This window comes from Mobula hypostoma, chromosome 16, assembly GCF_963921235.1.
Source record: "Mobula hypostoma chromosome 16, sMobHyp1.1, whole genome shotgun sequence".
Taxonomy (NCBI): Eukaryota; Metazoa; Chordata; class Chondrichthyes; order Myliobatiformes; family Myliobatidae; genus Mobula; species Mobula hypostoma.
The window spans coordinates 47,008,841-47,031,104 of NC_086112.1; the positions used below are offsets into that span (position 1 = coordinate 47,008,841).

The window sequence follows — 22,264 nt, forward strand, 5'->3', positions numbered from 1 at the left end:
ATAATCAAAGAACTCCAATCAAGGCAACATCCTTATGAACTTCCTCTGCACTCTTACGAGTATAACGTCATACTTGTAAAGTGACCAGAACTGCACACAATCCTTTAAGTTAGACTTTATCAGAGTTTTATATAAATTAGCACAATATCCCAACTCTTCTATACCCCAAATCACGAAGGCAAGCATGCCACGTGCCTCTCAACATGGGTTATCATTTTCAAAGAACTAGGGGCTTGGACCCCTTAGTGCACTACTGTACATCTTCCCAAAACCCACACCCTTGCATTTGTCAGGATTAAACTCTATCTGCCAATATTCTGCCCAACTTTCCATCTGGTCTGTACCCTGCCAAGGTCATACGTAAGCTTCTTTATCTGTGACGCCACTAATATTTGTATCATGCAAACAAATCCAACCAATGATTGCAAAGTGAAACCAAGAAAACAAAATTACTAATTCACCTCTCATTGATACACAATTCTCAACTTCACTGCTAAATAAGCGATGTTACAGATCTGGTGTAGATTCTTGGTAAAAACTGGACATGAGATTGATGATGAAAGTAGATAAACAATGTCTCAAGTGCAGTTAAATAATCAGTTTATAAAAGAAAAGCACACCACCACAAGGACCAGTTTGCTGAGTATACTTATTTTAATAAATTACTTTTATATGTACATTATATACAGTTCTGGATGAGGCACAATTGAAGGAAGTGGTAATGTAACTGTAGCAGGGGACAAACACCAGTGTCAATTTTTATGCAGTTCCCGCTTTCTATTTCAGAAAAATATATTTTATAATACTTCTTAAAATGTAAAATATTTTTAAGGTATTCTCTTCACAATATTGTAATAGAGCACAACTTAATGAAATAGGTCATTACCATGTTCCGCAAAGTAATCAAAATTAGATGGGCCACATTTCAAATAAATCTGAAACAATGTTAGAAGTTCTCAATTAGAAGCTTTGCTCTAATTCACTATCACATGTGGAAAAAAATGATGAAACTAGAAGAGTTTGTTTTCTCTGAAATCAAAAGTCTGATTGGATAGTAATGAAGAGCGTTGAGGGGGAAATTTTTGATGTGCTAAAAGACATGTGTCGAAAGAGCCAACAGTGATCTAACTGGTGATTTTGCCAGTGGTGAATAATATTTTTAGGGATGCCAGCTGAGCTGTTCCATTGACACCAATTATTAAAAAAAAAATCACATTTCGCTTAGTACTGTTTAGAGATAGCAAATGCAATTACGGAGAGTCATCACTAGGTTTTTGCCTTTCCCCATATTTGTTCCTAACCCAATAAACAGAAAGTCAGAAATTAGGGAGATGATCACCTCATTTTAATGTGTGCTATAATCCCAAAATAACTTTGTTCAGTGCATTTCTTCATTTTATATTTGAAGACAAAGAACACCAAGAATCATGGAAAAATTATATATATATATTTAAAAACATTTCAAGGGGGAACATTTAGTTTCTGTATTGGTTTCACAAGAAAAAAACAGGCAATATTGAAATATGTATTTTTAAGATGATATTTCTGGGAGGATAGGAAGATCTTCACTGCTTATCAGATCACAAAAATTAATTGAGTGATTCATTTGAAAAAGTTTACCAAAAAAAAGCCATGGTTTACAGTAACAATTACAAAAAAAGTGCAATGTTTACCAATTTCCATAATTAAATTTAATGATCATTTTACCAATCAGACTTTTATCATTAAAATATTAAATTAATGAAACAATTTCATCCATCAGTATATTTGTGTACATTTGGATCAGTAATTTTTCATCAGAAGCGTGCATCTTTCAAACATAATAAACAGGAGTTTCCTAAACGTCAGGAAGGAAGTTTTTGTACATGCCAAGAGAACATCTCAGGACAAAAGTTCAAACTGAATGTCATGCATAAAGGCTGGAACCCTAAAGCACAACAGCAAAGAAGGGTGGACATGAGCAGGCCCATGAAGCTGCATATAGGCTGAAGCTGAGGTAGCAGATTAATGTGTTTGAGGCTGTGCACAGTTAGCAGCTGAGGCCAAGTGCAAGGAAAGAACAAAGACATTGTTATTCTGCCAAACTGGACAACTTTCTTCAGTTTTAGTAAAACCATTTGGACTTTTAATAATAGGCAGCTTTTCACAAGTACAAAAGGTTTCTCTATATTCCCCACTATACTTTGTTTTAAATGTTAAATATAAATTTTGTCAAAAATAGTATGATTAGATAATTAATATTGTTTTTTTTTACAAAACTGTAGTTACTTTCATAGGTCAAATTTTATTTGTACCTTAAAGTAAAAGCAATAAATTGGATTCTTCAAGCCACCGCCATAGGATTTATACAAGCCTTAAAATGCTCATTTAACTATCCATATAAAATTTTAAAGAAACTAGTATTTCTTTAATTACAGACAGTTAAATTGCCTGGCATTTTAACACAAAAAATGATAGCTCATTTAATGTAACCACCATGGTTCTAAAGGGAATTCTTCTTCATCTGCAAATAGTCACCAAAATAGTGAGTTTCACATTCTCACAATATATTTTGCTCAAATTTGTAGGCTGATGGAACGTTGGGCTGCAGTTTCAAAGTTTGCATTCTTCTAAAGTTTGCCAAGTTAACTGAATTTATGAGTTGCATAGCTGTCTTCAAAGATCAATACATACATCACTATTCACATCCTTTCCCTTTGTTTTAGCTCCACTTTGTGGAGAAAAGGGACTCAACACAAATAAGTGTGATGTGAAATGAATGCAGCCTTTGTTACAGTAGATTGTGTTGTTGTTGAGGGGTTAGCAGTCTACATTATTTGCAGACAAATGTAACAAAACTGAAATCCAAGAGTTCATTATTCTGGTGTAATAAACTGATCGGATCAACATGTACAAAATATAGTCCCTTTCCACTGATGCACAAGTTACAACCCTGAGATGTGAATCTGAATGCATCTTTCTCCAAAACTATCTGAGCATCGATTACTCAACTAAACTGGAATTTCCACCATCAGGACGACACTTTGAACAAGTACTTGAAGAACTGGCAGTGCTGGAAACATTTGTTCAAGTAGCTTGCAATAAAAGCATCCTGGTACATCCACTTTCACGGATCTTAAAGTCCTTCTTCAAAATGACTCCCTTTGGTTTTTCAATGTCCAGTAGTTCTACTGCATTCAACACATTGTTCTTTGTTTGGATCTGTTTTTTTCCTTCAATGCCATAAAGCTGGTCTCTTCATACACTACTGTCCCGCAGCAGCGGCTCATTGTCCTCATCACTGCCAATGGGAGGAGTGGTGGGAATGTTGCCAAGGTTGATGCTATGCTTCCTCACGTTACTAGCTTTACCAGACATGTTGTGCTCAGGGATAAATAAGGCAACCAAAAAAGCTACCAGGACAGTAATGGCTCCAAATAAGAAAGGTGGTCCAGGGATAATTGATTCCTGAATGAATAAAAATTTAACAAATGAGTAAAGCAGCAATCATCAAAATAATTTTTTAAACACAGAGTGACTAATCAAAAAACATTTCAAACAAGATCAGGAAGGATGATCAACCCCTGACAGGTTACAAAGAGAATCTTAGAGGAGAGGCAAATGAAACAAAGTGTTTAGGGATATACACTCAGTGGCTACTTTATTAAGTACATCTATACACCAGATTGTTAATGCAAGTACCTAATCAGCCAGTCATGGCAGTAACTCGATGCATAAAAGCATGCACGCATGGTTAAGAGGTTCAATTGTTGTTCAGATCAAATATCAGAATGAGGAAGAAATGGATTGAAGTGACTTTGATCGTTGGCGCCAAAAGGGGTGAACTGAATATTTCAGAAACTGCTGATCCCCTGGGATTTTTTTTTAAACGCACAATAGTCTGTAGAGTTTGAAGAGAATGGTGCATAAAAACAAAACAAAAATCCAGTGAGTGGCAGTTCTGTGGGCAAAAATGCCTTGTTAATGAGAGAGGTCAAAGAAGAATGGTTCAAGCTGACAGGAAGGTGACACCAACTCTGATAACCATCCGTTACAACAGTGGTAAGCAGAAGAGTATCTCTTAATGAACACGTCAAACCTTAAAAGTGAATGGCTACAGCACAAAAAACCACAAACATACACTCAATGACTTTTATTAGGTACAGCAGGTACCTAATAAAGTGATCCTCAATGCATTTCCAATAGAGTGGTATGGACAATTGACATCATGGCTGCCAGCTATGGGTCAATAGGAGTGGGACTGTGAGCACACACAAAGCATCTGGAGTAAGACTTGTGACTGGGAAGAATTAGAAAGGTACGGTGAGATTTCAATCCCGGAACAAGAACATTAATCACGAGAATTTAAAGAGCTTTTTTACTGATGGGCTGAGGTTGGTGGCAGAGACCAAGAATCAATAATGCCAACAAAGATGTTGGGAACATCGATATTATGGGAGAAGACACAAGCAATAGTTTTTATTTTATACTGAAGTTTGGAGGGGGAAGAGGGGAAACCAAGACAGGGAGCAAGGCATTAGAAGGTCAGCTTTTGGGCATCAAAGATTCCAAAGTTTCAGAGGCAGAGAGATTGAAGCAAGAACAGTATTATAGAATTGGAAAATGTCTCTGACAGAGAAAACACGGAATTAGAAGTTTAGCTCAGAGTCACAAAATAATGTAGACAATCTGCTCCAACCTGAGACAGTAGCAGTGCATAGAGGTAAAATTTCAAGATTGTAATAGGGAGAAAATACAATGTCTTTGCAGTTTCTAAAGTTCATTTGGACAATTTATATGCGCTTCCTAAACTGAATGCATAACTGATGTGATAGTCATGCCAGGAGATAGTGAGGTATGAACATGATGTGTTGAGCAGACAAAAGGCTGGTTAAATTCTAAATGCTGTACAGTATTATTAGCTTAAGATCCTATATTCTGTCTGTGCCTGGAGAATAAATTCACTCATGCCATTAGAAGGCAAAGACACATGATGACTTATATTTGAAATTCAGACTCAAAACACTAATTAAAGGGGGCTCCAAATAATCAAATACAAAATATCAATAAAACTCAGGTTTATCAATACAAACATGCAAAATATATTTAAAAAAACAATGAAAAGCCAAGCAATTTTTAAAAGTCATTTGCTGAAATTAATTTACCAAAATCAGGCTGCATAAACATATAATTGCTTGAGGCCAATTTCTGCACTTATAGGAACATACATCAAAGTTGCTGGTGAACGCAGCAGGCCAAGCAGCATCTATGGGAAGAGGTACAGTCGACGTTTCAGGCCGAGACCCTTCGTCAGGACGAAGGGTCTCGGCCTGAAACGTCGACTGTACCTCTTCCTATAGATGCTGCTTGGCCTGCTGCGTTCACCAGCAACTTTGATGTATGTTGCTTGAATTTCCAGCATCTGCAGAATTCCTGTTGTCTGCACTTATAGGATTAGTTTAGTTGAAATTAGTACAAAAATGCAAACAAATATTAAATTTAGAAACCATCGTAGGTGAGATTTTACCTCTATTTTGGAATTTTGCACATTAACTGTTTTGTCAGGGATTGTATCCAGCTCCATGTGGAACAGGTAGAAAATAAACCCATACAGAGCAGGTCCGAGGCCATTGCACAACCCTCTGATTCCTGTGATCATGCCTTGGACAACACCTAAAAAAGTTAATAATAGATTACAAACCAAAACCATTACTTCAGAAATGAATTCGTGCCAACATTAACATAACTTAAAAATGTAAGGCAAAAAACCAGATGAAGAGGTCTTTTCAAAGCCACTTGACAATGCAATAAGCTCACGACTCATCTTTCTACCACAAATTCACTTTCTAGCCATGTCTTAATGTCTGTTTAATGCCCTTAGTATTCAAAATCTATCAATTTTGTTCAGATAGCATTTCCCATGCAATGTTTATCTGCTTAATAAATGAGGCAACTTCTGAAAAACTGACTTTAAATGTGATTTTCCAACTGCTTTAACCAATTCACTCACCAACTTTGTTCAAGTTCAAAAATCAGGATCACATCCATTATCACTGTTTAATAACGATGTGACATTTGTTGTTTTGCAGCAGTATAGTGCAAAGACACAAAATTGTTATAAATTACAACATAAACAAACAGTGCCAAAACAAAAGGAAAACAAGACAGTGTTCATTGACCATTCAGAAATCTGATGGCAGAGGAGAAAAAACTGTTTCTGAATTATTGAGTGTGGGTCTTTAGGCTCCTTTCCCCCGACTGATGGTAACAAGAAGAGGGTACGTGCGTGAAGATGCAAGTGATCCTTAGTGACGGAGAGTGAAGTTATTATTGCGACGTCTTCGCTCTCCAATCTATCTCACTCCTGTAGGCCTCCTTACCAAGAGCAGTGGTATCATCTGCAAATTTGTAAGTGGAATTTGAACTGAGCTTAGCCACACAGTCATGAGTGCAGACAGTACAGAAGTGAACTAAGCTTGCATCCTTGAGATGCACCTCTGCTGCCAGCAAAAAAGAGATATTATTCGCAATCCATACCGACTGTGGTCTCCCAATGCGGGAATTATGGATCCAGTTGCAGAGTGAGGTACAGAGGCCCAGGTTTAAAATCATGGTGATTATTACTAATGGGATGATGGTATTGAACAATGACCTATAGTTGGTAAACAGCAGGCTGACATACATTTTGTTACTTTCTAGACACCCCAAAGCAGAGTGGAGAGTCAGTGAGATTATGTATGCTGTAGACCTGTTGTGGCTAAGATCCAGGCTTGGACATGAGTAAAATATTAGTATAGTTGTACAAAATATAAATAATTTCCTTGTTTTGTTTTTACTTGTTACCAAGGGGAAAAATACCCCTTGAAATTCACCAGTCATAAATATTTGGATCAAACTATTTAACTGAAAGGCAACTTAAAAAGCAACGAATTGAGTGTTCTGAAAATCTGAAATAACAGAAGGCTCTGTAAGTGCTAAAAACTATGGTCAGTATTTATTTCAAATATTCATTCTGATTACCTACAAATATTCATTTGTCTGACCTTGTATCCAATAGTCTTGTATTTATATCAATAAGAGTTCAGTTTTTTTCCCAGAACCACCAACTAAACAAAATTCGTATTTATGAAAGATTTTCAACACAATCTGATATACAATTAACTCAAAAATTATAAGTTAATAAATTAGTTGAAGTCAAATTATTATTGACAAAAATGATGAAGTCTTTTGGTGAACAAAAATTAAATTTTAAAGTAACACACACAAAAAGCTGGAGGAACTCAGCAGGCCAGACAGCCTCTGTGGAAAAGTGTCGACATTTTGGGCCGAGACCATTCATCAGGACTGGAAAAGGTCCCTGCCTGAAACATTAACTGTTTACTCTTTTCCATAGAAGCTGCACGACCCGCTGCGTTTCTCCAGCATTTTGTGTGTGTTGCTTTGGACTTCCAGCATCTGAAGATTCTTTTGTGTTTGTGAGACTTTAAAGGAACCTTTGCTATCACAAACTACAATAGGCAAGGACATGAGACTAAAGTAACAGTAACATCACGAAGAAAGAGGTTCTAATTCAGAGAGTTAGGCTGAAGTTTTTACAGTTCATACAGGAGTATACAGTGATATACCCCAATGGTCAGTATCAGGGGCCAGAATTTGAACATACAAAGCTTACCATCAAAATCTGCAGACATATGCCCCTTAAAAAAGCAGTGAGCAGCAAGGCCAATGACAAACAACTCTTTGGAGAGATTGATAAAAATGAAAGATGAAATTCAAGGTGGAGAAGAATGATACATTTCGGTAAAAAATTAGGAGGAGGAAGTGGGAGCCAAACTGGTACAAATAACAAGGAGGTGAAAAAGATTATGACCTGGGGGGGGGTCTATGTACACAAATCATTGATGGTAATTAACAGAAACTTTCCTTGGGCAAATGAATTGATGAGATACAGCTGACGTAGTTTATGTGAACTTCCAAACGGCATTTGATCAGTTACCACAAAATAGGTTTGTGTCAAAATTGAAAGAAAGATATGGAAGAGAGAGGCTGGATAGAAAGCTGGCTAAATAACAGGAAAAGGACTAGCAGCATTTGGACAGGACTGAAAAGGAAGGGAGGAAGTCAGTAGAGGGTACAGTAGAGGTGTCCAGAGCTTGGTGCATAAGTTTTTTCACATGTTTACATGTAATAAAGTAATGGATTGGAACAACATGAGAGAGGTCTGGAAGGGGATGAGGACCATCACTGGGTTCCGGCAAACTAGCAACAGAGCGGAAGGCAGTGTGGACCCCTCCTCACAGTCCCCCACCCTGCTCTCATGACTATACCCCTTTCCCACACGAAACCACCACGGTGGGCTTCACAGCTGAACAGGTGAGAAGACAGCTGAAACGTCTCAACACAAGCAAGGCTGCAGGACTGGATGGTGTCAGTACCAGGGTGCTCAATGCCTGTACCCCTCAGCTATGTGGAGTACTTCGCCATGTATTCAACCTGAGCCTGAGGCTCCAGAGGGTTTCTGTACTGTGGAAGACGTCCTGCCTCGTCCCTGTGCTGAAGACGCCGCGCCCCAGCGGCCTCAATGACTACAGACCAGTGGCATTGACCTCCCACATCATGAAGACCCTGGAGAGACTTGTTCTGGAGCTGCTCCGGCGTATGGTCAGGCCACACTTAGATCCCCTCCAGTTCGCCTACCAGCCCCGACTAGGAGTTGAGGATACCATCGTCTACCTGCTGAACCGTGTCTACGCCCACCTGGACAAGCCAGTGAACACTGTGAGGGTCATGTTTTTTTGACTTCTCCAGTGCGTTCAACACCATTCGCTCTGCTCTGCTGGGGGAGAAGCTGACAGCGATGCAGGTGGATGCTTCCCTGGTAACATGGATTCTTGATTACCTGACTGGCAGACCACAGTACGTGTGCTTGCAACACTGTGTGTCCGACAGAGTGATCAGCAGCACTGGGGCTCCACAGGGGAATGTACTGTCTCCCTTTCTCTTCACCATCTACACCTCGGACTTCAACTACTGCACAGAGTCTTGTCACCTTCAGAAGTTTTCGTATGACTCTGCCATAGTTGGATGCATCAGCAAGGGAGATGAGGCTGAGTACAGGGCTACGGTAGGAAACTTTGTCACATGGTGTGAGCAGAATTATCTGCAGCTTAATGTGAAAAAGACTAAGGAGCTGGTGGTAGACCTGAGGAGAGCTAAGGTACCGGTGACCCCCGTTTCCATCCAGGGGGTCAGTGTGGACATGGTGGAGGATTACAAATACCTGGGGATACGAACTGACAATAAACTGACTAGTAAAAGAACACTGAGGCTATCTACAAGAAGGGTCAGAGCCGTCTCTATTTCCTGAGGAGACTGAGGTCCTTTAACATCTGCCGGACGATGCTGAGGATGTTCTACGAGTCTGTGGTGGCCAGTGCTATCATGTTTGCTGTTGTGTGCTGGGGCAGCAGGCTGAGGGTGGCAGACACCAACAGAATCAACAAACTCATTCATAAGGCCAGGGATGCTGTGGGGATGGAACTGGACTCTCTCATGGTGGTGTCTGAAAAGAGGATGCTGTCTAAGTTGCATGCCATCTTCGTCAATGTCTCCCATCTACTACATAATGTACTGGGTGGGCACAGGAGTACATTCAGCCAGAGACTCATTCCACCGAGATGCAGCACAGAGCGTCATAGGAAGTCATTCCTGCCTGTGGCCATCAAACTTTACAACTCCTCCCTTGGAGGGTCAGACACGCTGAGCCAATAGGCTGGTCCTGGACTTATTTCATAATTTACTGGCATAATTTACATATTACTATTTAACTATTTATGGTTCTATTACTATTTATTATTTATGGTGCAACTGTAACGAAAACCAATTTCTCCCGGGATCAATAAAGTATGACTATGACTAAACTTTTCAGAGGACATAGAACGTGGAGGTCTTAAAACAGATTTCAAGAAGATATGGACAGACTGATGGAATGGACAGATGGGCAGTAGCTGAAATTTAATATTCAGGAACATGAATTATTGCATTGGTAGGGATAAAATAAACCAGGGACGTCCAAAAGGGCCACAAGAGAGATCTGCATATTGTCTTGAAAGAGTCACAGCAAGTTAAGAAGGTGGTTATAAAAGCATATGAGATCCTGGGTTATAAGGAGCCAAAAGGTACAAGAACAAGGAAGTAATAGCATAATACAAAACAGAAACAGGCCATTCAGCCCACCACATTCATTTTGACCACAGTAACCCATCTACACCATATAGGGAATGATGTGAAGGCTTTGGAGAGATTGCAGATTTATCTAAATAACTTGAGATGTGGAACTTGTGTGGATACATGGGAGATGCTTGGGCTGTTTTCTTGCCAAATGAGGAGGTCCCAAGAGAGATATTTAAAATCATGAATGGTAAAGAGAGCAGATGGAGAAACGACTCACACTGGCAGAGGGGATCAAGAACTAGAAAACATGCAGGGAAGATGATTTGACAAAAGAAACCAAAGTGAAATAAGGGGGAAAATGTCATAACGGGGGGGGGGGGGGGGAGTTCGAACATGAAATGCATTGCCAGGAATAGTACTAGAAGATGCAATTGTAGTATACAAAGGGGAACTGGATAAATATCTGAAAACAAAAGAATTTGAAGAGCTATGGAAAGGTGGTTAAGGATTAAGACTAGCTGGATTGGTTTTGCATAGGTCCAGTAGACTTAACAAGCCACATGCCTTCCTTTTGCAACAATATTGGGTTTGTGGGATTTAAGGTAGCCAGGACATCTAACATTGGAGGAGGTTAAGAATAGAAAACAAAAAGGAGTGTTTATGTTTTAAATTTAAAGAATGACTAAAACTGTAAATGATTCAATTACCAAACCCACCATCCATTATTATGGACAATGACATTTCTTAAAATTTCAAATAAAACCTAGTCAAAACTGATTTTGCACATTAGTTTTCATTTGAAGTGTTGAGAAATTCAATATGCAAAGACTTAAGCAGGATAGTCTAAGAAATTGGAGGAGAATCAAACAATGACAGAAAACAATAAAAAGGTTGGGCTATCACCAAGGTAACCACAAACATAATTGTTCATCCAACAATCCTGTTAAGATCATTGCAGGATTCTGATATAAAATAAGGGAAGTGGTTGCCATGATAACTTAGTTATTTTTAGTTTGTGATTAAATCCTTCTTATTTTGGCATGCCTTTCTTCCTTTGTGGCCTAATGGCTACTTGGAGCAAAAGCTTAGCTTAATCTCTTAAGGTTACATTATGTTTATCATGTGCTCCAAGTATCTTCTCAGTAAGTAAATGTTCAGACTAATCATAAATATGTTTCTCAATTACGTTAACTATAAAAGATTCTTAAATCACCTCATTCAGGAATGAGGGAAGTAATTTCAATGGAACAGCAAAGAAAACAATTTCTGAAGTTGAACCATTATCAAGATCAGCTTAATAACTGCGAGAGAATTTAAGAGCTGCAAGGGTTCTCTTGATACAAAACAAAATACACTCTCATAGCACACTTTCTTTTTCACAAGCACATACAAGGAAGTAATCTTCCCTGCATACATTAAAGCATATAAAAACCTTGACCAAGCTAGCCATGGTACCTTAAGAATAATTGACATGAACCTTTGAAATCAAAGGTAACCACATAGCCAAATTACATTTCTTGCTGCTTATGTTAGATTGCTATTAAAACTGTGCCTGTGAAAAACGCCAAATGTTATGCAGTAAAGTATTTAACTGGGCGATGACTTGAAAATAAAAACTTATTTTATGACTATGCATAAAATAATGGATTCATCAAAGGATGAGTTTGGAAACCCTTGCAAATACCCCAGAAAACCAGGATTTTCATTAACAATACAAACTTTACTTGACTAAGAGTTACCTCTGAGATTATAGTCTCTGGCTCGGCCATGGAATTTTCTTCAATATTATAGATGGATTCAGATGACTTGATAAACCATAATACAGAACATAAGAAATAGAAGCAGGAGCAGACCATCTGGTTCATCCAGCCTGCTCGCTATTCAATGAGATTTTGGCTGATCTGGCCATGGACTCATCTCCACCTACCTGCCTTTTCCCCCATAACTCTTAATTCCCCTACCATGCAAAAATCTTCCAACCTTGTCTTAAATATATTTACAGGGATAGTCTCCACTGTTTCATTGGACTAGGAAATTCATAGATGATGACTTATTGTAGACTCAGTAAATTGTCTACAATCATAAACATGAGAAAGTGTGCAGATGCTGGAAATGCAAAGCAACACACACTAAATACTGCAGGAACTCAGCAGGTCAGGCAGCATCTATGGAAATGAATGTTTCGGGCTGAGTCCCTTCTTCAGGACTGGAAGGGGGGCGGGATGATGCCAGAATAAAAAGGTGGGGCGAGGGGAAAGTGAAAGGTGAAGCCAGATTTGCAGGAAAGATAAGGGCTGGAGAGGAAGGAATCTGATAGGAGAGGAGATAGGATCATAGGAGAAAGGCGGGGGGGGGGAGACCAGGAGTGTTGGGGTGATAGGCAGGTAAGAGTTTAGAGTGGGGAATAGAGGAGGAGAGGAGGAGGCAAAATTGTTTTTACAGCAGGAGAAATTGATAATCATGCCATCAGGTTGGCAACTATCCAGACAGAAAACAAGGTCTTGCTCCTCCACCTTGAGGGTAGCCTCATCTTGGCATAAGAGAAGGCCATAGACCAACATGTCGGAATGGGAATCAGAACTAAGACATATGGCCATCTGGAAGTTCTACTTTTGGTCGATGGACCAGAGGTGCTCAATGAAACGGTCCCCCGATTTATGACGAGTCTCACAAGTAGAGGAGGTCGCATCAGGAGCAGCGGACACAATAGAAGACCCCAGCAAATTCGCAGGTGAAGTGTTATCTCACCTGGAATGACTGTTGGGTCCCTGAATGGAGGTGAGGGAGGAGGTGAATGAGCAGGTATACCACTCCAGCTACTTTCAGGGATTGATGTCAGGAAATGGCAGAAATTATAGAGGATGTTGAGGCTCAATGAGGTGGTAGGCAAGGACAAGATTGTCTACAATTTTATATTCAATGCAAAACGCAAGCATGGAGAACTGCAACTGAGAATAGTAGTTATGTTGAAGCTTTGTACATGAAAGATGTTAGAGCTGTGATGAAGCCAATTGTGACTTCAGAGTGGTGGTAGAGGGGAACTGGTTAAGTCTGGAATTCAAAAAGAAGTGGAGAGCTTTGAGATCTTCCTGATGGGGGATGGAAGTATATAGGGACTGGACATCCATGGTGAAAATAAAGCGGTAGGGCCAGGGAACTTAAAATTATCGAAAAGTTTCAGAGCGTGAGAAGTGTCACGAACATAGGTAGGAAGGGATTGAACAAGGGGGGATAAAACCGTGTCGAGGTATGCAGAAATGAGTTCAATGGGGCAGGAGCAAGCTGAGACAATGGGTCTACCTGGACAGGTAGGTTTGTGGATCTTGGGTAGGAGGTAGAAACGGGAAGTGCGGGGTGTGGGAACTATAAGGTTGGTAGCAGTGGATGGTAGATCCCCTGAGCGGATAGAGTCACTGATGGTGTGGGAGACAATGGCCTGGTGCTTAGTGGGGTCATGATCAAGGGGTAAATAAGAGGAGGTATTCACGAGTTGTCGCTGAGCCTCAGCAAGGTATTGGTCAGTACGCCAGACTACAACAGCACCCCCCTTATCGGCGGGTTTTATAGTAAGGTTAGGATTAGTGCGGAGGGAGTGGAGAGCAGAGCATTCGGAAGGAGTGAGGTTGGAATGGGAACAAGGTGCGGTGAAGTCGAGACGGTTGATGTCCTGTCTCCACGATTTTCCACGGTGAGTTTAGCTGCCAATACCCACTATTTGAGCGGCGGGTTTCCCCCACCAAGAAGTAGATACTTCCAGATTTAGATTGGCAGGTGGGTATGTGTAGTAGAACATCAGGTTTAATTGAAATTGGAAAATTCAATGAGCTGTAGGCTACCCAAGTCAAATACAACACATTGTTCCTCCCATTGCATTAGCAATGGATCTGGCTGAGGACATACAGGTTGGTGTGAGAGTTGGAAGAAGAAAATAATGTGCAACCAGAAGCCAGAGATGCCATTGCAGACAGGGTGTTGTGCAAAACGGCCTAATAAACTATATTTGTTTCTCTCGTGTAGAGGAGGCAACGTCATGAACATCAAATGCAAGAGACCACGTTGGAAGTGACTTAAATATCATGTCGTAACTTTTACTTTGTACACAGAAAATTCTCAGAATCCATTATTTTACTCTCTCAAGTCAGACTGATTTTTTTTTTAAATGTAAGCAGCGTGTCCTGATACATCTGTGAAGGTGGCCATTTGGCCTGTCATTCCTTTACCAGTTCCCTGTTCACTTGCTGTTCCTTCATAGCTCTGCAAGTTTTTCATCTTAGTATTAAAAACAACTTCCATACACTTTGTGGCTATAAATTCCAAATTATAATATCCAATGTTATAAAAAATTACACCAACATTTCCTTGCTTTGATGTACTTAAAAGAAAGTTTGGAAGAGTTGCTAGAAAGGCAATCAGATTCAAAAGCATATTGTATGAGCAGTTGTCCTGCCTATTACTAACTTACAGAATCCATTGCATGCATCAAGGCTGTATTCTCAACTAGAAAACTTGAGAAGGCAGAACGGATCCTTGGAACAGCTTTATAATTATCAACAAGTAACAACTGAATTTCAAATTGAGCACTGGTAATAAAGGAAGCTTGTCTGCTTAATACACAAAGTGAGGAGAAATTACTTGCCTTGCTGATCAGAATCTGCATTGGTTGAAACCAGAGCACTTATTGCTGGAAAAGTAATACTGGACATTGCTGCTACAGCTCCGGCTGCCCACATCATCCTAAAATGGCAAGCAACAATTACGGACTAAACACCAGAATCTTTTCCCAGTTTCATTTTGTGTAATTATGACGCAAGAGCAGGACTGCAACCAATTTACATTTTTTTCACAAACTGAAAATATAATGTATAAATTCCATAACAGCATTATTTTTTCTGGACATGTTGTGAAAATATTAAGTAACCCTTGCTTGCATTTATACATCCTGCACACAGAGTTAACGCAGAGCCCTCAAAAGGAGGATCTTATAAGCTTAAGCATTTGAAAGTCCAGCTGTTTCCAGCACTGCTGGATATGCATGATTGCATTTTACAGAATTTCAGAGAACCAAGCCTGCTTACCAGGGCTGGGATCCAAAGCCATACCAAGCCAGTTGCAACATTTGAAATCCAAGACCAAGAAGAACTGTGTTCTTATTACCAATGGACCTCATTAGGATACTGAGGAATACAGTCTGTGAAAAACAATCACAAAAAACATTATTGAGCCAATTTCTTAGCTAATAATCTCAAGAAATGAAGAATCAATACACTGAGAATAAAGAAAAAAACATTTTCTGCAAACTCGTTAGTTCAAAGCAAATTTCTTAACTAAGTGCTGTCATGGAAATGGTTATTTTCATAGTAAAAACAAAATCAATAACTTGTGTTAAAACTGGATCACAATACGGACTACAGCAAATCCTCAAGGACTATCCTGAAAAGATATTCAGATGTTAATGTCATTATAGACTTTAATAGAAACAGGACAAAGCTACAAACAGAATGTGATACTAGGCTAACAAAAGTTGAGTATATTGAAATCAGTGTGGGTTAAAATCTCTCTAACTTAATACATCAGCAAAACAAACTGAATACAAGTAAATTTAAAGCATTTAAACTGAAACTAAATTGAAGGTAAACAAAATGACCCAACTTTTAAAACAGGACAATCTTTATGATCGGATAAGCTATGGTTGAATAGATCATCATAAAGGCCATTCCTCCAGCAACAGTGTCATAAGAAACCAGTAAAATCAGGTTTAATGTGGTAAGTAACATTAATTACTGTACACTTGGGAAAAGAAATGAAGATCATTTTTAATCGCACATTTACTTTCTCCCCTCGCTTAATTTACTTCCTTAATTCATGAATTCAACTTGGTTAAAATAAACATTTAAACTCACATGTACGTAAGTAAACACCACTGCACATATTAGCTTTATAAGTAACATTGTGTGTTTAGCTTTAATACTGGAAATCCTAGTCTGCAAAGTTACCTCCATTGGAATTTCCAGAGTATTAATATACAAAACCATTCAATACACACCTGTGCTATTATAGACAGGATTCCCACCACAGCTATAAAGGCTGCAAGATTCCCAGCAGAAAAATCTATAACCTGGGAAAACAGTCAAAATTTTAAGTTCAAAGTTAATTTATTATCAAACTACACATATGTCACCAAATACTAAGTTAGAAGTAATAGGCAAAGCAGAAGTTGCATGATTTGCCTAGATCAGCAGAACAAAATGAGAACATTGTAGTTATAATTTATACAATTGTATAGAAATAGTAGTTTCCTATCAATGGGATTTTCAATGGTCAATAATTTTATTTTAGGCTTACTTGTAAAATAAAACCTTGGTGATACTCTTCCTCAATTTTCTTAATAAAGTTAATCTTTTTTGGCCTTCAGGAAGTTGCAGATCTTTTAATATACAACACCAACATCATTCAAAAATACTGTTAATATGAAATAAAAATTGTGAGGAAAAAGGCAAAAAGGTAATGTCCTGTTCACATTGGGTATCAAAAGCAGAAAAACACTTAAAATTGGGGAAAACCCCAGCTGTAATGCCCTCCTTGCAATCCCAACCAAGTAGTTTGTTGACATAAAACTCAAATACAGTGTTAACTCAATACGTTTATTATCAATATAATGAAATATATTGTGGCTAGAATGTATCACATTTTAAACTCCAGTCTAATATACACTGGCCAAGTTAATGGCACTATTGAAACTGTACACAAGATCAAAAAAATGCTAAGTGAATGATTTTATACAAACCTGTCTAAGATAAAGGAAAAAGCTGGAGTACTGTCCAGCTTCAGGCAGGTACGAGAGAAACACAGTTATGCAGATTAGCAGCACAGTGGTGTCCTTCCCAACCTTCCTCAAGGACTGCAACAAAAAAAAAACTACCTTGTAAGTGCTGTCAGCCTTAAGTTATTTAGGATCTATTATAATTGATCAGAACCACACAGTATCTGACCCAACATCCTAAATCTGAATAGCATGACCGAACACAGAACAAACACAAAAGTGCAGAAATGTATAGGAAAATCAAGATTAAAGGAATAACACCGAAAAAGGTGGGACAGAGCAGCAGATGATTATTGCAAGAAAGAGGAATGGGTATGGATTCAGGCAGCAGTTATACTACTGTAATATTTGGGACTGGTCAGTCCACTCAGTACAAAAACAGAATGGGAAATTTAAGTGAAGACTGACATTTAGGCAAGATGCACTGTAACATTATTGTGAGCATGGCAGTTATTTAAAGAGCAGATGAAGACATTTTATATTTCTGATATCTTGCACGGTAGCAGAGCGGTTAGTACGTTTTACAGTGCTAATAATTAGGGTTCAATTCCTGCCACTGTCTGTAAGTAGCTTATATGTTCTCCTGCCGTGGGTTTCCTCTAGGTGTTCTGGTTTCCTCCCCACATTCCAAAAGATGTACTGGTTAAGTTTAAGAAGTTGTGGGCAGGCAATGTTGGCACCAGAAGCATGGCAACACTTGCAGGCTGCCCCCAGCACATCCTTGGACTGTGTTGGTTGTTGACACAAACAATGCATTGCACTGTATGTTTCACTGCATGTGTCACAAATAAAGCCAACTTTTATCCTTAGCGTTACTTAAATCTTTTGCTTTCTGCAACACAGGTAGTGCCATGGGAATTTGCAAGGTATGCTGTATAAATTGAACAAAGTGACCAGGAAAGGGAGACTAATTCAGATTAGCCTAAGTGATAGCAGACAAATAGCTTAGCCACCTCTGACAAACAGATTGCTAATGGAGAATTTTCCTTTGTGATAGCAAAACCAAGGTCTCTCTTCCTGCTATTACAGACATTTACACCACACGCTGCACCCACAAAGTTAACAGTATTGTGAAGGACCCCACGCACCCCTCACACAAACTCTTCTCTTTCCTGCCATCTGGCAAAAGGCTCTCAGGACCAGACTGTGCAACAGTTTCTTCCCCCAAGCTATCAGACTCCTCAGAGACTGACATCTACATCATTTATTATATTGTAATTTGTCCTCTACTGTGCCTGTTGTCTTGTTTATTAATTATTGCACTGCCATGCACTGTTTTGTGCACTCTATGTAGTCCTGTGCAGGTCAGTAGTCTAGTGCAGTTTTTTTATGCTGTTTTACGTAGTCTAGTGTAGTTTTGTGTTGTTTCATGTAGCACCGGGGTCCTGGGGGAATGTTGTTTCGTTTGTGCTGTGTACTGTACCAGCAGCTTATGGTCGAAATGACAATAAACCTGACTTGACTTGAGTAGGTCATACTTTTCCCTACCAATCTACTACTGTTGTCAAGAGACAAGACTACAGTTTGAAAATAGCATTATACTAATAAAGTGAAACAATACGAGAAGAAAACATAGCAAATTCTAATTCAACAATTGTTCTCTGGCAAAAATATCCAAAGATGAGATAATGGATGACTTAACCAAGGGCACAGTGTTGGATAGAGCAGCTTATTCTACTGGCACAACATTCATTGTGCGAAAGTGCAAATAATCAACTTTTGTTCTCAGCTTCTGTATATCATAGCATCCAGTATTATTAAATTCAATAACGTTTCCACTATTTGTCGAAGTGCAACACAATTTGAACTCATTTAACACACACTGCAAAATGCATCACCTTTGGATGAAAGGCCAAATACTACCTCAGTGTGGCTTGTGGCAAAAGTCAGCCAAGATAAAAGATCAACTCTTATGGCTCTTAGTGGGCCCAAGAGTTAAAATAAAAATGCATGAAACTTTTTTATATATAATTAGAGATTAATTCTCTCATTTTCTTTCCAACACAGGAAGTAGCCATTTGGCCCATCAGGTCTCTGACAGCTGCCAGAGTATTCCCATCAATCCCATACTCCCACTCATTTTTGTGTTAACTATTTCTCTCTGACGTGCCCAATTTAACGTCACTCAATAGTCCTAACTCCCTAGTGATAGAGTAATTTAGTGGAATGAATTAAGCTAACAGTTGGCATGTTTCTGGGATGTGGAAGCACCAGGGAAATCCACATGCTTACAGGGAGAACAAGCAAGTTGCACAGAGAGCGCTGGAGATGAGGATTGAATCCGAGCCACTGGCACTGAGGCTGCAGCACCATGCAGCCCCTGGTTGCCTACAATGGTAACTATTGTCTACATACAGACTAAAGCACACTTACAGAGAAAGGGTCTGCTTGCTCCCATGAGAAAGCTGATCCTCGTGAAGCTGGTCGAACCTTTTCAGGGAGAGATTCAGGCACAGCCACCAAGATAAAACAAATGTCCAACGCTGCAATCACGGTGGCCACATGCACCACCAGAGTATCTCCATATTTACTAGAAAGATAAGCACCAATGGCAGGACTAATTACCAAGCTTGCTGCAAAGGTTGCCGATACCTGGAGGGGGAGAAGTGAGGAAAAAATTATTTAGAAGTTTCATTAACAAACTCAGCTTTCAAACAAGACTGGCAATTTATGAACTGCACACTATAAAAGCTAAAAAATAAATCTGACATATCATGGCCTGTGGGTTTGATAAGAACCTGCAAACATGAGGAAATCTGCAGATGCTGCTAATTCAAGCAACACACACAAAATGCTGCTGGAACGCAGCAGGCCAGACAGCATCCATAGGAAGAAGCACGATCGACTTTTCAGGCAGAGACCCTTCGTCAGGACTAACTGAGTTAGACCTGACGAAGGGTCTTGGCCCGAAACGTCGACTGTGCTTCTTCCTATGGATGCTGTCTGGCCTGCTGCGTTCCACCAGCATTTTGTGTGTGTTGTTTGATAAGAACCTGTTTCAGTCTACTAGCATTAACATTACAATTTGAGCTTCAAAGTATGTCCTTACTGTTGACCCACTGAAGGAATAAGACCAAAGAACCCAAATGTAATACTGCATTTGTGCGCTGAGTTATTATTAACCCTATTACAACTGTCTTCCAGTTAAGAAGTGCTAAATTGCCATGGAAATTCTTTTTAGTACATGCATTTTCTGAGAAATTGATCTAGGCTACAACAGGAGCCGACTCAGGAATCATCTTTGGCACAAGTAGTAAGAAGGATCAGAACCAGCACTAAAATACAGTCCAGAACTCCAGTACATCAAAGAGCTGCTATTCACTCTAAATCACTGTCATTTTAAAGTCTCAGAGCAAACAAAGTGTTCCAATTATAAAATATATCCAATTTAGAACAGACATCACAGATTCCCCGCTAAATGATGATCGTTACTTGTCAAGACAAATTCAAATATAGACACTGACCAATGAACTATAGGGGAGGCTACAATTACCTTCCTCAAATTAGGGAAGACATATCACTTTAAAAGATTACATATTATTTTACTACAGGCAAATTTTGCTGAAAATCCCTATTATTGAATCCTCTGAATCATTGAAAACAGTTCAAACACATGACTGACAGTGATAAATTTGCAACATAAGGCAGTGAGCATCTAGAACAAAAGGGAAAGAATTATTAAATAATTATTTAACCGTAAAGCACAAAGCACTAAATACAATTTTCTCTTTGCAGCGCAGTTTATTTTGCTAGAAAAATAAGACAAAACCGATATTAAAAAGGGTTCCAACATTCCTTCATTCCTCTATTCTGACACTTGCAATTATCTTTGCATCGTGGGGATCTTAATGCAGAACAATGAAAACTGGCAAATTTAATTTTTTTTTTAGATATTGAAGTTAACAGTAGAATTCCATCTGTAACACAGAATGAGTTTTGTTTCATCTGTGTCTTATGACAGTTGGATTTGACAGAAACTAACCACAATACAATTGCATTTTAAGAGAGAAATTAAATTTCACATTCTTCTAATCAAATATCTTACAAATGCAAAAAGATTCAAACTGGGAAATGTTCTTAAAATTTACTGGGATTGGAATAGTGTTTCTTAAATTGTTATATTTCTGCATACTCTGAACAGCTATTAGAATGTAACTATGCACAGTTCACTATCTTTCTCTCCATCCCCCCCAAACTATCCCTCCAAGAACTGCGTAAAATACGTGTTTCCAAAAGTGGATTTAATTTGTGTCTTCCATTGCAGTGTAAACAAAACTATGTGGCATTCTGCACTTATAGTAAAAAGGATCTGTTTATTCTGTAGCTTTACGGCTAGAAAAGTATTCAACCTTGCTTTTTGTTTTAATCGATATTTAAAATATCACATCCTGCTGCAGATCATTGAATAACACACACAAAATGCTGGAGGATCTCAGCAGGCCAGGCAGCATCTGTGGAAAAGAGTACAATCGACACTTTGGGCTGAGATCCTTCAGCAGGATAGTTCTAAGAAAGGATGAGGAGTAGAGTTAAAAGGTGGGGTGGGGGGGGAGGGGAGAGGTCACGATGAGGTCACACTCAGGTTGGAGGAACAACAACATATTCCGTTGCGATAGCTTCCAAACTGATGGCATGAACATTGATTTCTCGAACTTTTGGTAATTGTCACCCCCACCCCCTCACCATTCCCTTTTCTCTCTCTCACCTTATCTCCTAAGAAAAATAGAGGGTTATGAAGGAGAGAAGGGTTCAGTTGATTGTGGAGGTTCATATAGGTTGACACAACATTGTGGGCTGAAGGTGTTGTACTGCTCTTATTCTATGTTCCCTGACTAGTTTCATATGCTTCTCACACCTTACGTTCTGTAACTCAGCCAATTAAAATATTCCTTGCACCACCTTAACTTGACTAGGTACTTTCAGAGATCCATACGCTCCTTGCTGGGCCTCAGAACACGCCTTTGCTTCAAATCTACGGGCTCAAACTTTTCAGAACAGAAATCCATTTACCACTTATGTGCATATACACTCAGTGACTACTTTATTTGGTACTCCCTCTTCCTAACAAAGTGGCCACAGAGGGCATGTTCATGGTCTCCTGCGGCTGTAGCCCATTCACTTCAAGGTTTGACATGCTGCAAGCAGACATGTTCTTAAGCACATCACTGTTTTAATGCGTGGTTATCTGAGTTACTGTCAGTTTGAATCAGTCTGACCTTTCTCATTAACAAGACACTTTTGCCCATAGAACTGGATGTTTTTTGGTTTTTTTGCACCATTCTCTGAAAACTC

General features: G+C 39.1%; 1 protein-coding gene across 9 annotated transcripts in view; it reads right to left on the reverse strand.

Annotated features, from left to right (window-relative positions):
• Positions 1-642: 642 nt before the first annotated feature.
• The window catches only part of LOC134357380 (hippocampus abundant transcript-like protein 1), a 153,251-nt gene continuing 131,629 nt past the window's right edge, over positions 643-22,264 (reverse strand). For all 9 annotated transcript variants that reach the window (XM_063068888.1, XM_063068884.1, XM_063068883.1 and 6 more), the window contains 7 exons: positions 19,346-19,564; positions 16,937-17,050; positions 16,196-16,267; positions 15,228-15,340; positions 14,789-14,886; positions 5,507-5,652; positions 643-3,447 (listed from right to left, as the gene is read on the reverse strand). In XM_063068888.1, coding sequence (XP_062924958.1) covers positions 3,238-3,447; positions 5,507-5,652; positions 14,789-14,886; positions 15,228-15,340; positions 16,196-16,267; positions 16,937-17,050; positions 19,346-19,564 — 972 coding nt within the window. In that variant the 3' untranslated portion in view covers positions 643-3,237. The remainder of the gene's footprint in view (positions 3,448-5,506; positions 5,653-14,788; positions 14,887-15,227; positions 15,341-16,195; positions 16,268-16,936; positions 17,051-19,345; positions 19,565-22,264) is intronic.